The sequence below is a fragment of the Paramisgurnus dabryanus genome, chromosome 6 (genome assembly GCF_030506205.2).
Source record: "Paramisgurnus dabryanus chromosome 6, PD_genome_1.1, whole genome shotgun sequence".
Lineage (NCBI taxonomy): Eukaryota > Metazoa > Chordata > Actinopteri > Cypriniformes > Cobitidae > Paramisgurnus > Paramisgurnus dabryanus.
In genome coordinates, this window is record NC_133342.1 from 10,398,666 (window position 1) to 10,415,549 (window position 16,884).

Genomic DNA, 16,884 nt, shown 5'->3' on the forward strand with positions numbered 1-16,884 from the left:
TGTCTCGACGTGGAAATAGAGCTCTTTTGTAAATATTTTGCAGTACAGTACGCTTTTTATGGATTTTATTATAAAAGTTATTGTTTCGAGGTGTGTAGAAAGTAGTTTAGGCTTCTTTAAAGTGTCATGAATTGTTTAAAGGGGACATTTCACAAGACTTTTTTAAGATGTCAAATAAAACTTTGGTGTCCCCAGAGTATGTATGTAAAGTTCTAGATCTAAATATTATATAGATAATTTATTATAGCATGTTAAAATTGCCACTTTGTAGGTGTAAGAAAAATGTGTCGTTTTGGGTGTGTAGGGGTGGGGACGATATGACAAAAAAAATCAATTTCATGGAATGAGTCATTTTATTTCATGTAACGGTATGTTTCATAATACATGTTTTACAGTTTATATTGTTTTTGGAATATAAAAATTTGCCACCCACTATAGCTTTTAACTAAATGCTTGCCACAGTTTTAAAATATGGGCAAGTTAAAGTTAGTGTTAGAGTAAAAATGCCCAGAAGATAAAAACCAGTTATTAATTTTATATACTAAGCTATATGCATTCATTGTGTTTTGTATTTATCTACAGTACGTAAAAATAGGCTATATGTAAAATGAAAAGTATGAATATATGCACAAACCTACAGGCAGCATATAACCTGTATATGAGAGATGAATCTCTAGATATGGATTTATAAATATGACCGGTGCTATGAGGCGATGACCATAACGTCTCTTTACTTTTTATTAAACCTTAACCATTGCATTTCTTTCTCTACTTTTTGATCAAAGATGTTTGAACTATGAGCAAATAGCGCGTCAAACTGCGATATACACGAAATAAAAAATGTGTTTATTTCACGGTAACAGATTATACCGTCATACCGCCCATCCTGAGGTGTGTCCTTTAAAAAGCAAATGAGTTGATCTCTGCACTAAATGGCAGTACGTGGTTGGATAGTGCAGATTAAGGGGCGGTGTTATTATTATAAGATCCCCTTATGACATCACAAGGGGAGACAAATTTCAATAACCTATTTTTTTACATGCTTGCAGAGAATGGTTTACCAAAACTAAGTTACTGGGTTGATCTTTTACACATTTTCTAGGTTGATTGAATCACTGGGGACCCAATTATAGCAATTATATATGGAAAAAGACAGATTTTCAAATAAATACAGGAATCATACAATAGGCTACTATATGTATAGTTGGCACACAGTTACAAAAGTGTCCTGTAGTGTAACATGCTATGCTTCACTAAAACTATTTTAAGCACAATTTCCATCCATATTTAATGATATATAGTTCATGGGTCTTCAACAGAGGGTCCAGGGATCCTTGGGGTCCGTGGTTGTATTACTGGGGGTCCTCCAGAACATTTTTGAATGCTTTTTTTGAAAATTAAATTAATGCATTAATAAGATAATAATAAATTTAAACTTAAAATGAAAAGCATAACATTACGTTAAATATCTTTGTAACGTAATCATCATAAAAATTAATTTGATACATGTAATGAGGTCCCTCCTCCTCCTCTTTATCCATTACGGGGTCCTTGGCCCTATGCACTAGCCAAGTGTTCATGACCTCTATATTTTTTGTTTAATTACTTCTATACTAATACTGAGTTATAACTGCAAGATAATTTCACAAAACTTGTAAATTTGATGAATATATAAAACATACAAATAAATAAGGCAGATCATTATTTATTGACATTTAGTTTGTAAAAGATCGTGGAAAGTTAGAAGAGTCACAACAGTTTTCAACATGAATCAGGTTGAGAACATTTAACAGTAAAAACTAAAATATCCCGAAAATAACATTTTGTTTTAGCCACTGATTATTAAAAAAGAAGTCAAGATTCACAGCATCATGTGTTTGGTCCACTGCATTTGACCGATGACTTAGATTCCAGTATAAAGTTAAGAAAAACAAGTTAGAAGCTAAAGAAGACTATTAAACCCAAGTCATATAACATGTTAATATACATATAAACTGTCCATTGGTCATCAAAAGTCATCATAGAGAGTGTGAACAAAATGTAAGGACAGCATATGAAATAATGTCCACAGAGATACATCACCCTAGGTCTCACAACTTCACATGTCATATATAATGAGATAAAAGTGAACAGTGGTTGGAGAATGACAGCAGTCCTGATGTCCTAACAGCTCACTGAGAGCAACACACATTGGGTTACTCAAAAGGCATCAGATTTAGGCCTCTTTGTGTTTTGTACATGAAAATATTTGGATTCTTAAGATATTCTTATACAATGGTAGTGGTTTTGTAATGAATGATAGTGAAGGCTGTGCTTTTATCTGGTGTGGTTGGGGTATATTTGAAATTTGCAGATGAAACAACCTTGTATTAATACTGCAGAAATACATGATCCAATGAAAATGAATATAAACAGAATCACCAGTACTGACCTTACTATTTTCATTTATGAAAAGTAGTTGACAATAGATCATTTACTCCCCCTTATTTGTACCAAATGGAAATGACAATCATTCACATCACATACAGTAAATATGATTTTCCATATAATGAAAGTAAATACATAAAAGCACCATGCAGTCCCACTTTACAAAATAGCCGCTACAGTTGTGGACAAAAATATTGGCATGCTTGGTAAATATGAGTAAAGAAAGCTGGGAAAATACATCTGCATTGTTTCTCCTTTATCTTTTATTTAAAAACAAAATCACAAAAAAATCTGATGTTTCATTGATTAAAAATATTTGAAAGCTGGGGGAAAATTACATAATAAAAGTTTTTCCACCCAATACTATTTTCTACATCCATTTGCAAGGATAACAGCTCTGATTGTTCTTTTAGGTTAAAGAATTCATGGCACGTGATCTTAGATTTGTTTTGATGGAAGATTTAACCACAGCCCATTATACATTTTCTAGCAGAGCAAGTCAGGTTTAGACTTTTTTATCTGTTGATATTTGATATTGTCTATGATGCAATGCATCTGAATAAGATGTGCAGGACCTCTGGTATAAAAGAAGCTTCACATCAATAAGGATATGGCTGTATATTTAACTTTAGACACAGAGCACTTTTTAATCCCTGTTTAATCACCAAAGCTATCTTGTGTTACTGCTGCCAATAAACACTTTTTTGTTTCATATGTCCAGAGAAATTAGTCCTGTTTAAAGTTACAGGACAGCAAATGAATATGCTAGAGTCCTAAACAACTTGTGGTAATTGAAGTGCTGTTTTCATTTATTTATTTTTAAATCTTTCTGACCCCAGTTTCAATTGATTTCTGAAGTTTTCCATCTGTGATCCTCGATATAGTAACACGTCTTCTTTCAAGCAGATTTGCAAAATCCCCAATCGATTAAAACCTCTTCATTATTGCCCTGATTGTGGAAATATATGTTTTTATGGTTTAACTATTTCCTAAAAGCCATCTTTCCGCTGCACATCAGAGCTATAGTATTTGTTTTAACCCATTGTGATGAATGATTTAGGGGATTTGGGCTTTGTGTTACTTTATATTTATTTTCCCTGTGAAACAGGAAGTAATTCCTGAACAACATCATGTTTGTAGTCACCTTGGTGTGCTAAGAAAATGTTAATATCAATGGGAGAGTTAGGGTATTAGAGAAAAATGTTTATTTCATAATTTAATCCCCTCTCCACTTTCAATTGTTTTACTTGAATAAAACATTGGATTTTTGTGATTGTTTTAAATAAAAGCTCAAAAGGAGAAACAGATTTATATTCACATCTTTTCTTGCTCATATTTACCAAAAGTGCCAACATTTTTGTCCACAACTGTATGTTAGCCACTGCCTGTGTTCCACAAATTACATAAAATCACACTAATTTTGAAAGACACCAGGATAATGACTTTTTAGGTGAACTGCTCCTAAAAAGTTTACTTTTAGAAGACTTGACTATTATGCATCAAATCCCTGCATATTTCAAGTATACCCCATAAAATGCCTCCTATACTGCATGAGCACAACTGTTGGATTGAGTTTAAAACATAGGGTGTATCTCAAACCAGCTGAATGCTCCTTTAATGTAGCACGCAAGTTAAAACACCTGACCCCTGAATCCAAAACCAGGCTACATGTGTCGTGAGCGAGCCACTCGAGACTCGCCCCTGCGTTCTCATTGGTGGTGCATGCAGTGTTTCGTCCCATCGCTGTGCTCCATCAGTTCGAGCATTTCCAGGACAACGGCCCTGAGGGCGCGCGCGAGCTCCTCTGGGCTGTAGGGATTACCCAGGGGAGGAACATGAACGAACGCAGATCTACCCTCGCCCAGGTACAGCGACATGTAATAGGTGTAATCACACAGATATCTGAGGAATAAAAAGAGAAAACACATTCATACACATTTAAGGTTTATTCCAGATCCCAGTTGAGCTGTCTATTGAGACAATATTTTTAGCATTTCTACAGTTAATGCAATCCCAAAATGCATTGCAGAACCCATCAGTGACAATAATCAATAAAAATGCGTACAAGCGTTGGACTGTTGTCCATACCTCCCTGCATCCTTTGACACAGACACAGTGACCCCAAGCCCAGATGAGTTTACACTCCGACACACAACATCCATGTCTATGACAGAATGAAGGCAATCCGGGCCTCCCTCCATACAGCAACGGGACTTAGGACAGAATCTGCTGTTGTCAAGACGAAGATAACCGTGGTTATGACCACACTGTTCAAGTGTTACCGTGGTGGCCATTCCAGAAACTCCAACGTGGACCACTAACTTAAAAACAGAAAAACCATTGGATTGTTACTTTTGACCATTATAACAAACTTATAAGAGACCCTGGACTACAAAACCAGTCATAACTCACACAAATATATTTGAAGCAATAGCCAACAATACAATAAATTGAAGGATTTTTATGCCAAAAATCATTAGAATATGAAGATCATGTTCCATGAAGATATTTGGATTTATTTCCTACTGTAAATATATCAAGAATGTATTCATCATTACTAATATGTGTTGCTAAAGACGTTATTTGGACAACCTAACAAACCACACATCAATGGAAAGCTTATTTATTCAGTTTCAGACAATTGACCCTTATGACTGATTTTGTGGTCCAGGGTCACATTTTATAATTAAGAATGTATATGGTACATAATTCAGCTATGGGATATGGAAAATATTTTACCTCCTATAAACGACCTATTTCACCTTTGAGTAATTGTATAATATTATGGTATGTTTGCATAATAACTCATTTAAACATAAAGTAAACATTTATTATCAAATGAATATTACGCTACATGTGGGAGATGCTGTTTCCATAGTGACGGTAGAAGAGTCTGGACCGCTTGATACTCCACAGGAACTTCAGCAACATGAAGGTTTATATCTGGACCCAAACCCAGTTTCTTCAGCTCCTAATAGGAGGACAGTGAATGTTTATTGCTCACCAGAGTTTAATAGCAGGATGACTTATAGCTTGTTTGCTCTTCATTGATTGGATTGGACTGCTTTTTCCAGAATATCACTGAGATATTTTAGAGATCAGCTGTCACACATTGTTTTTTTCACACATGATATATTAAAAGGTTGCGCAATGATCACTGAACTATTACAAGATTATTTTGTATTTATTTATGCACATTATGTTAAGTATGTTCAGATTAGAGATATAAAGGGGCGGAAAGTTTCCAGTAAATTTCCAGAAACTTTCCATGGAAACTCAATCTGAGACATTTTGTAAATATTCAAAGATTTTATGGGGAATTTATGAAATTATTTGGAAATTTAAGGAAATGTATATAAACTATATCATATACAATCATAAATAAACATTTTGTTTGGTCGTAAGCAGACATGCATGCAAGGTAATACAAATGTGAAGAATCCTGATACTTACGCTCATCAAGCCTGCATTTATTTGATCAAAAACCCTTCAGAAAGCATTTGAATATAGTCTAATATGGATTTTTAAACAAATAAATGCAGGCTTAATAAGCGTAAGAGACGTTTTTCAAAAACATTACAAATAGCAATGTGTCCAAACTTTTGGGTGATTTTTGGGTACTTTTTTAATAATCTCAACTAAATGTTTTCTCAGTCAGTGTATTTGTCTTTACAATGGTATAATGTTGTTGTACACTACACTAGCTTACATACAGCACAAGGAAGTTTTAACAAATGTATGTAATTTACGTGAAAACATGCAAAGATGGACATTTTGACATTATTTTGTGTGCAGGATTGAAAAAATGATCTGTGCATGTTATGGAAGAATGTAAGTACATGGAGGGGGTGTGGCCTCAATAACTCTTCAGTAGCTGTGTGCATGTGACTGAAGAATGTGCAGGGTAATTTTCAAATGAAATTGCATTAAATCTTTAACTACATTTAAGTTCCCAGTTATAGGCAACTCCATATTCCCAGTTTATTCCTATTAATTCCCATGAAAAGTTTCCAGCTTTGAAAATTCCCAGAATTTTGCAACCCTTTCTACAGAAGCAAATCTCATACCTGTACTGCCACCCAACTGGCATTGACCGTGTGCTCACCGAACGGCTCAAAACCTGGAGAAACACGACACAACCAAAAGAGAATCAGTCATAATACACAGAAACACAAAATACTTCATTCTGATTGGTCAAATATGATTGTGTAACGACCACTACACTCTACAATGTACTGTTGTCCATGCCAGCCAATTTCAAAACAGCTGTGCTAGTTTCACCTCACATAATAAAATAATCATTCAATCCAAATCAGTTTTATTTTAATTTATTTGACAGAATGTATAATATGATAAGTAGGATGATGAGATAATTAGAAAATAAACCATTTTAGGGTGACAGGACCCCAATGCCCCCTCTTTTTTCTCACAGCCCTTAAACTCAACAGGTGTTCAGAAAGTCTGGACTCAGCAAAAATGATCAAACGCTGCAGTTCAAAGTCTAACGTTTGATTCTTTAACCCAATGTAATGAATAACTCTCGTGTGACTTCAACAAACAAAACCTGCCATGTTTAACATGTTGTCTATTTACACGATGCTGATGGTGTCATATGAAAATACCATGGTAAATGTCTAAAAAAAATAAACATGCATCACAGACAAAATGCTAATGCCACATTACTGTGTTACTGGTAGTTTTAAATAAACAGATACCTCGTGGCTTCTTAATATCGTAGTGATTTATTATTCAATGAGTTTATTTACCATTTAACACGTTTGATAACATCTGTTATATTAACACGAAGAGGGAGAATACTGTACATAAACTCTAAAAACTGACATGACTCACACGAGATATATCGTGCTCTCGCGATTTCGCGCTTTTTACCTGTCACAATAACCGTCTTCTTCTGATCCATCTCTGGTGTTAATACAGAAATGAGACAGATCTTCAACAAAGAAAATATCGATCTTTCATCAGATGGGAATTTTATAAACACAAACCATCTCCGAAGATTCTTCCTGTACTTGGCTTCTTCTAAAGTGACGTCACCTGTTGAATGTTTACAACATCGCCACCTGTCGCCCTGGCGGTTAGCGAATAAAAGTTTTAAGCTAAAGAAATTTTGTAGAAAGTACAGTTTAATGTAAATTAAAAATTTAAAAAATGTATTTAAATTAAACTGTACTGTACTTTAACCTTTATATATGAGGGTATATTTCAAAGTGTATTTCAGATGCAACAAATAAATTTCTAAGTTTTCCTGGCCAAAATATAAAAGTTGAGGTGTAAGATTCATGATGGATGTTAAAGCATCACAAAGGTGAGACGTTCTTTTTTATATCACAACATGATTTTAAATTATGAAATAAATATATTAGAAAATAACCTTTAGTACAATTAATAAATAAATGTGGACGTGGTCGTTATTTGACACAAAATACAATAGATTAAAATATAAATTGTCATTCCTATTTTTGTTGCCTACAAATAAACTTTTTATCTTTCTCTCTTTACACTCGCTTTTTAAGACAACATGATCGAACAAGACACCCAACAAACACAAAACGTTCCCCTAACGTTCCCATATGGTTCCCATTTGGTTATTTTTTTGGGAACCAAATAAGAACGTTCTGGGAACGTTCCCTGTAGGTTATTTTTTAAATAACCTAAAGGGAACCTTCCCTGAACGTTCCCTGCAGGTTATTTTTAGGTTTTTATTTATAACCTAAAGGGAACCTTCCCGGAACGTTCCCTGGAGGTTATTTTTAGGTTTTTTATTTATAACCTAATGGGAACCTTCCCGGAACGTTCCCTGGAGGTTATTTTTAGGTTTTTTATTTATAACCTAAAGGGAACCTTCCCGGAACGTTCCCTGCTGGTTATTTTTAGGTTTTTATTTATAACCTAAAGGGAACCTTCCCGGAACGTTCCCGGGAGGTTATTTTTAGGTTTTTTATTTATAACCTAAAGGGAACCTTCCCGGAACGTTCCCTGCTGGTTATTTTTAGGTTATTAAATTAAAACCTAAAACTAACCTACAGGGAACGTTCTCTGTAAGTTATTTTTAGGTTACAAAAACTAAACCTGCAAATATGCTGGGAATTACGCATTAATAACCAGGCGTTGATAATTCAGTATCAACAATGCACATTACAAAACGTTTTGTCTATTGATGTGCTTTTATGTGCACACACTTTCTACAATCATACACAGATGAGAGTTCGCACAGCTTTACGAATCAAATTGTATTGAATTTAATTAATCTTTATTGCAATTCGTTGTTACACTAGCCTGAGAAAATATAATCTCGCCGTTATCTGACACTAGAGGATCTCGCCGTTATCTGACACTAGAGGACGCACGTGCACAATGTTTCCGTGTTTTCCGTAGCCTATAATTTTTATAAAGCCCTCGACACAGAATTCTGGTCATGTTTTTAGTAAATGCCCAGTATTGCACCACTTTCACTTAAAAAACCCACAAGCTCATTATCAGTGCTGGGCAAGCTACTTGGAAAATGTAGTGAGCTAAGCTACCAGTTACTTCACATTAAATGAAGCTTCACAATGCTCAACTCATTTCATTGTTTACACTTATTTCTTGTTTAATTGTATTGAACACAAACAAAAGATAAAAAAGCTCAGCTGCATATAATTTGCCAGTTTTTTTAGAGTTTGGCATTTATTTAGCATTCATAAAACATTATTTTTATATACCCTACCTGTATCACGTGTAATATAGAAACATGAAATCATACCCGTATGTATACTGTATGCGTTTAGTCCAGTTTCACTTGCATATTTGGAAGTAGGGACGAGGGGACTCTTGCATTTAAATTGCGTTTATGCTTTAAGTGTAGAATAAAACACATATAAAGAAAGTACCTTGTACAAGGAAATAATCTTACTGGCAACATTTTAACAAATATACTGTAACCAATAATGGACAGCAGTCTCTGCACCGTTCACTAACAGATGTTTGTATAGATGAAGAACCTTATACAATGTCGAAACACATTATACATGTATTCATTTGACTAGGTATTATCCAGCATCACAGCATGGATTGTTCTGACAAGTTTGTTTCCAAATTAAATTTATGAAACCTATGTGCTGAATGTTCATTACATCCAGAGCCTACCCAATATACTGCAAAGCCATGACATTTACTACCTGCTCTTTTAATCACTGCACAAGACCCAGAGCAGATCATGACACTTTACATTTTAGACTTTGCATGTTCTACATAAAGAAGGAATTCTTTAAAAATGAATGAATTTATAATAAACCTAAAAATTAAGCATTAAAAACACTGTGATGTAATAAGTGCTGAAAGTAGCATGTGACACAGGTCACACAGTAGGTTAAGGTGTGTTGCACACCTTAATGATGCAACAACAGTCTGGCCAAATTAATAATTAACAATGACAATGGTTTTGAAAGAATATACCATAAAATATTTGGTATTGCAAATAAACTTATATTTACTTTACATCAGTGGTTCTTAACGTTATTCCTCGAGGCCCACTGCCCAGCACATTTTGTATGTCTCCCTTATTTAACACACCTGATTCAAATCATCAGCTCATTAGAAGAGATCTCAATGAACTGAACCGAGTCTGTCAGATAAAAAAGACATACAAAATGTGCAGAGCAATGGGCCTCGAGGAATAACGTTAAGAACCACTGCTTTACATTATGAAATATTATGAAAATAAAATAACTCCACTGAAAGAGAACAAATGTGTTTTACCCCATTAAAAAAATATTTTAGTGGGTCTAAAATAGATTACACTTGTCTAATAGGTTTTGAAATTAAAAGTTTGGAAACCCCAGCTTTACACAATACTAGTCTCAATTAAAGTTAACATTAAGTTGTAATATAACTGAAATAAATAGCCTTTGCAATTGACAGACATTAAATTAAACTGATGGCAGATGAGGTGTGGGGATGATGCTGGGCCAGAGTTGAATCTGTGCATCTAAGTAGATCAGGGTGGTTCATCCTTAAGTTCTGCATTAAAAAGAGAAAGGATCTAAAAAGAAAAAAAAAACAAATTAATAATAATGCAATTACATGCAAACAAACCTGTCAACCGTCAATATATAACAGATACTACACACCTGTGTCCAATATATCAAGATTCTCACAACATTTTAGCGCTAGCTTATTACCACAGTTCTGGCTATTCTTCATATTCTGTGTGGTGGTTAGTTTGCAACTGTGACAAAAATGATCTTTTCATTAACATTACCATTTGTTCACTTAAGCTGACTTCCAAGAGCACAGTTATCTAACACAGTCTACTGTGTTTTTTAACATTTAATATAGATTTCTTTTTTTTTCTTTTTTTTTTGAGAGATACAAAGGACAAATGTCTCTGCTTGCTGCCTTCATCCGTGTGACCAAACAATGGTTGTGTTAAAAACATGGGAGGATAATCAGGTGGTGACAATTATGTGAAATATTGTGCAGTGTTACAGACAACTCTGATTTCTGATGTTATGTCATTAAATATCCTACCTCCGACCTCAATGCATTCTAGTCAATTACATATCACATTTGCGTGTTTACACATAATGAGACGCCAGAAGTTGTTTGTGCTCTTGTGCCAATTATGGCAGAAAATGGTTACTGGATAATTTAACATTCATGTTCATAAATATTATGTGCTGTAAAAATAGTTTAAAGTTTGTTTGCGGTTCATGTAAGGCTGTGAAAGGCTAGCCACCAACTTGTCTGCAATGTCAAATGATGCATCTCTTTGAGGTCGGTGTTGATCGATCTGTCCCAAGTTGAGAGGTCGGATACTCAACTTTGTTTGCTGTTCCAGACTTCTTACGGGTTTGAGGTCAATAATATCCAACATCCAAGTTGTCTCGAACACAGCATTAGTTCACAGACTCCAGTTCAGTCCCATCTGTAACAACAGAACACAATGAGAACATCATCACATCAGACAAAGTATTTCATTTATATAAATTGCACCCAAAGAAAAACCACAATATTAAAAACATGAAAGATCAAAATCTTCATTTAAACCCAAATGGGAAGAGTTTTCAATATCTCCACCACAGTAAGAATTCATTCCTTCCTCAATACTTAAACATTAAAGGTCACGTTTTTCCTGATCCCATATTTCAAACTTTAGTTAGTGTGTAATGTTGCTGTAATAGCATAAATAATACCTGTAAATTATAAAGCTCAAAGTTCACTGCCAGCCAGGCGATGTATTTTCTTTAACAGAATTCCCCTTTTCAATACAGCGAACTGCCGGTTTGGACTACAGCCCTCTACTTCCCGGTTGAATGACGTCAAAGCAAGTGTGTTTGACTAAACTCCACCCTGGCTAAGCTAAGCTACTGTCAAATCACAACACACTAAACAAACTACACAATCAGAACTCATTACGCATTTCTGAAGAAGGAACTTCATAGGACAAAGACGACATCAGCCGTTTTTAGGACAGTGAAAGCACTATATAGATAAGTAGATTGTGTGAAAAATACCGCATGTGAAACATGAACACATGTTATATTGTGCACTGTAAACACAATCAAAGCTTCAGAAACACAGGAAAAATGGGACCTTTAAAGTTGTTCAGTATTATGGTTGTAATCAATAAAATGACAGGCAATTTTATTTAAAGATCATATCCCCTTTGGGTTTAAATGCAGATTTTAATCTTTCATGCCATGAAGGCAATAACGCCGAAACATCTGTCCTTGTATTGTTTGATTTGAAAAACATGTCTAAGCACCTAAAGCTGGGAGAGCATGGTGAGGGTGTTGATTGAACTAGATCTATTGACCCCTCATTGATCTCATAGACTATGTTTACACTGTCAGTTTAAATCTGATTTTTGTGTATATCAAATTTGAATGACTAACTGTACACACTGTGTATGACAACTCTTCGTGTTTGCTTTGTGTGACCTGATGTGCATTATCTTTTATACAAAATAGCTGCATTGGTTTATAGCAATGACGTTGCGTTGATGTGTTTGAAATAAATGTGCTTGAGTTCATGCAGCAACAACCAGTTTTCATAAATGAAAAATAAAATATTGTCTTTTTATCCAATTCATCCGTGAAATCATTTGGTAATTAAAATAATGTACCCTAAAAAAACCTTTCATTTGTAAGACCGCATTCATTACATTCCTAATGTGGGAAGAGACTCACAGGTGGAGGTAGAAGTTTGGTCTGCACTTTCCATAGCTGGTGCACAGGGATTGTGGTAGGCTAGTGACACAATTGAAGAAGACTAGTTCAAAATCTCCTTTACAACCAGAGGTTGAATTAAACTTTCTTATTGCCATAAGGTTGTAACAAATCTGTCATAATCAATTAGGACTAAAATATCAACAAAAAACTTAGAATGAACAAAATGAACATGAACAAAACCAACTATCTGAATCTGTTCGAACTCTAACCTTGAGGTCTGGATAGACAAAGTGAGTGTTTATCTGTGTAAAAGTTAAACCATCATTGAAGACTGATGCAGTTGTCATTAAGGCTGATTTAGTCAGACCTACCCCAATGCCTCTGCACAGTAGGCTATCCGCCACTTTTCATTTACACGTTTGCGTTGTTGTTCGCATCGATGTGCATTTACACATGCAGAACGCTAGTAGCCAATGTCCATAGGCATTTACCAATGTAAAATACAATATCAAGGCAAAAGCTGAAAAAATAAAAAGCAGCAGAAAAAACCCTTGTTGGGGGCCAATCACACCAAATGCGTTCTAAAGACGTGGAAACACAAGGTCCACCTTGATTTGGTCACTTTATAAAAAGCAGTGCAGCGCAGCTTTTTATATTGCTAGGCAACCACCGAGGCAGCTGTCCTGTCAATCAAATATTGAAGCGTGAGTGCTCTTTTGCTGTTAACTGTCATATAAGCAGAAACTTTAAAAAGAGGACTCTTGCACTGACTTTGATCGAAGGTGAGAGGTGCATAAACACACAGGAGACAGTAAGTAACTGAAGTATGTTTGTTTCAAATAACTGTAAACATCGGTCCCTACAACGGAAGGCCCGCCTCTCCCCATATTCAATTGGACAATGGAAAGACACAAATGACGTCAGGTGCTTTTCCGCTCTTAGCGCTCCTTCAAAAAGGCATGTTGCAGTAGAGGGCAAAAATGCAAGGCGTTCAGTGCGCATAAACAGCGCACATAACGCTCAATGCTGCAGTTAAAAAAGATTTACCTCATAGTAAAGACAACTGGATCTGAAGCGTAATGATGGTCTTCAGAAGGCCTCTCATGGTGGTCTTGATTCAGAGGTTTGAGTGAGAAGACTACCAAGCACCAGAGCCAGCTAACAGGTGGACCGAACATCAAGCCAGAATTCTGCATGAGTCAGGTAAGCAGAATTAAAGACACTGTAAATAAACAATAATAAAAGATGGTCATTAATGACCTAATGCTTTCATATTCATGTTAATGCTTTGAAAATTATCTTATTTCTTTCAGAATCTTTTGATAATATTGCCCAATGCAACAAATGGAAAAAGCATGCTTTATGACAACCTCAGCAGAAGAACCAATGACTTTCTCCTGGGTAGACGAGAAAAAAAAGTTTTGTATCAACACCCATCCAACAATTAAGGTAAAAGATAAAGTTTTATGATCCCTGCATTCAGGTTAGAGTATCGGGTTAGGTTAACCGTTCTATGGGTGTTCCTCAAATGCAAGGTTGCATCCTGTGTAGGCTGCGTCCATCTTAGTCCTGGGGTGTATTCCAGAAAGCAGGGTTAACTTACCATCAGATTAACCCCGAACTTTGGGTTGATCAACCCCAAACTTGCTTACTCGGGGTATGTCGGTTCCAAAACACAGTTTAAGAGTTAGGTCAATCAACTCGCTGAAAGTAACCCAGAGTTAACGCGCGCTCACGGTAACAACATAAAGGCATTGTCAATGGATCGCAGATTTCACGAGTCACCATGGAAACGTCAGAGAACTTAAAAGTTTTTAAATGAGAAATAACATTATAAACTAATATTTTCTGGCAAAATCAACGTTTTATAATCGGCTTAGAAGTGCGTGATTACAAAACAGATCAAATTAATTAATTAAATAATTAATACGAACCCATTTTACCCCATTTAAGTCCAATATTATATGTGTCTCAACGAAAATACACACAATTTTATTTAAAATAATCTAAAACAATCTAAAATAATTAATATAGTCAAAATAATCATAGATTTTATATATGATTGTAAACATATGAATTATGAATATATTTTCCCCTGTGAAAAGTAACAATGGTTTTACTACAGTAAAAAACATGGTTACAGTAAAACCATGGTAACCACAAAATAACCATGGTTTTCAAAAAAACATAGTTAAACGATGGTTAGTGTAGTAAAACCATGGTTCTGCTGATAGTAATCAATGCACAAAAAAAACATGGTTACTACAACTATACACCAATAAAACCATGGTTAATTTCATAAGAGTTGTGGCACATAAAGTGCAAATACATCATAAGGCTTATTTAAAGTTGTTGTTTTTTTAAGATATGATTGTATTGTGTAGGCATAAAATGCACTATGATAATATTCACTATATTGTACTTATTTTACTTCTGCTCCTTTGGGTGACCCTGTTTAGTTTTAGGACTTTCCTTGTATGACACTGTGTCACCATCTTTTTTAACATTTACTGATAGCTGATAGATTAATGCACCCTCTTTTAATTGTAAAGCTTCCTTACACTCCTTACAGATTTTCAATAATGTTGTGTAATGCTTTTGATTACACTACACTAAGAATGATCATTCATTTGCATTGGACGATTAGGATCTGCTGTGACAGAATTGGAGAATAGAAATGTTACATTAGTGTCAATAGTAACATGTTGTAATATATGTCCTGTATCATCTAATATATGCAAATATCTCAATTTCCCTTTGCTCAAAAATGATAGCTCAGGAAGGCAGCTACAAAAGGTCAATTTTAAAGAAATAAAGGTGATTTAGAAAAACACCAACTATAGATCAAATGTAGAGAGAGGGCTAAGGATCTGAAGTGCATGTTTAAGAAATAAATATTATACTATGAAATATATATTTATAATTTCATTTCATTGTGTACATGATTCTAACTGATATAATAGAAAATCTCTGACCACTATGCCATGTCTGTGATTCAATGGTGTTTCACCTAATGAAGTCTGTGCTTCACCTGTGTCACTATGTGGGTCAGTGTTAAATCATGCCTGTGCTTCATGGGTGTCATTCTGTGGGCCAGGTCAGATGCACATGCCTATCAGAGACTGCAGGCAGGGGTAACTTCGATCCCTCAGTAATTATTATTATGATAGGCATCATGTGTTTCTATTTGTTATATCCATTTACTGTAACATTGCCACATTGTCACTTAAGTAACATAGGTTAAGATTCATTAATGACAATGTATTTGCACACACATTTATTATAACTTTAGATTCATCTCAAATTATCTAGTAAGTGAAAGATGAGGTTATTTATGAATTGACAAAATTGATATGGAAATGTACTTTATTGTTAACATTAATTAACTGATGGAATTATGTTTCATACATCCACTGATATTTGGAGATATATTACTAATGAACATAATTAAATGTATAGTATTTAGTCCGAACACAAATATGAATAAATTTTTAATTAAATTTAATTAATAATAAAATTTATAGTAATTAGTCCAATCACCAATAACAATCCATGTTATTAAAAAAATAGTTTCTTTAAAAAAAATTCATATCACACATTTTTTAAGACAGCAATAAATATTCGCGACTGTAAATATAATAAAATAAAATAAATGCTTTAACATTGTAATATTATGCAAAATATATGCTTCCACGCCCGCTGTACGCTCGTCATAAGTGCACGCATGCGCAGACTTCCTCCGAAGCCTCGTTTTATTAACTAAAATGAACTTACCCTGCAACATAACCTGCTCCGGAGCAGGTTATCTTCAGAGAGTCAGTTGCTATGGTTACTTACATAACCCGAAAGTTACCTCCGTTTTTGGAACCGAAAGCAGAGGTTATCCGCTTACTTACTCCTAAACTTACCCGGGTAAGCCACATAACCAGCTTTCTGGAATACACCCCTGTCCTTCTGAGATTTCGATGTTAGAGAAAAGCCAGAATGAGATGGTTTAGTTTGATGTCCAAGGCAACGTCATAATGGTTTCCGCCCCAGTGATCATGGCATGAAAACTTTAAAGAGAGAAGTTGAAAATTAGCAATGCATCACCAAAAAAAAATCCAATAATGTAGTACAGTAAATAAAAGTTATGTAATCAACTGTCTTTACAACATGGACAGTTACACATTTTGTAATTAAATTAAAACAACAAAAGAGAGAACAAGCAGATTGAGATGTCCTTCGACGATGCTTGATGACGTGGCAGCCGAGACATGCAGCCTAGGACGGAGCCTTATTTAAA

General features: G+C 34.8%; 1 protein-coding gene and 1 long non-coding RNA gene across 6 annotated transcripts; both read right to left on the bottom strand.

Moving 5' to 3' along the window:
- Positions 1 to 2,703: 2,703 nt before the first annotated feature.
- Positions 2,704 to 7,485, bottom strand: pgpep1 (pyroglutamyl-peptidase I). Of its 2 annotated transcripts, XM_065262404.1 has the most exons (6): positions 7,434 to 7,485; positions 7,318 to 7,350; positions 6,495 to 6,547; positions 5,282 to 5,398; positions 4,516 to 4,748; positions 2,704 to 4,329 (listed from the first exon to the last, which is right to left on the bottom strand). In XM_065262404.1, exons 2-6 carry the CDS (start codon positions 7,346 to 7,348, stop codon positions 4,137 to 4,139), a joined length of 627 nt encoding a protein of 208 aa, XP_065118476.1. In that variant the 5' UTR covers positions 7,349 to 7,350; positions 7,434 to 7,485; the 3' UTR covers positions 2,704 to 4,136. The 2 variants fall into 2 exon arrangements, with proteins under 2 accessions (XP_065118476.1, XP_065118475.1); XM_065262403.2 differs by having other exon boundaries at positions 7,318 to 7,475.
- Positions 7,486 to 9,145: 1,660 nt separating this feature from the next.
- Positions 9,146 to 14,171, bottom strand: LOC135744357 (uncharacterized). Of its 4 annotated transcripts, none has more exons than XR_010530731.2 (5): positions 14,107 to 14,161; positions 13,647 to 13,996; positions 12,618 to 12,677; positions 11,250 to 11,353; positions 9,146 to 10,468 (listed from the first exon to the last, which is right to left on the bottom strand). It is a non-coding gene; the product is annotated as an uncharacterized lncRNA (long non-coding RNA). The 4 variants fall into 4 exon arrangements; XR_010530730.2 differs by lacking the exon at positions 12,618 to 12,677 and having other exon boundaries at positions 9,148 to 10,468; positions 13,647 to 13,789; positions 13,970 to 13,996; positions 14,107 to 14,171; XR_012336817.1 differs by lacking the exon at positions 12,618 to 12,677 and having other exon boundaries at positions 11,169 to 11,353.
- Positions 14,172 to 16,884: the final 2,713 nt, after the last annotated feature.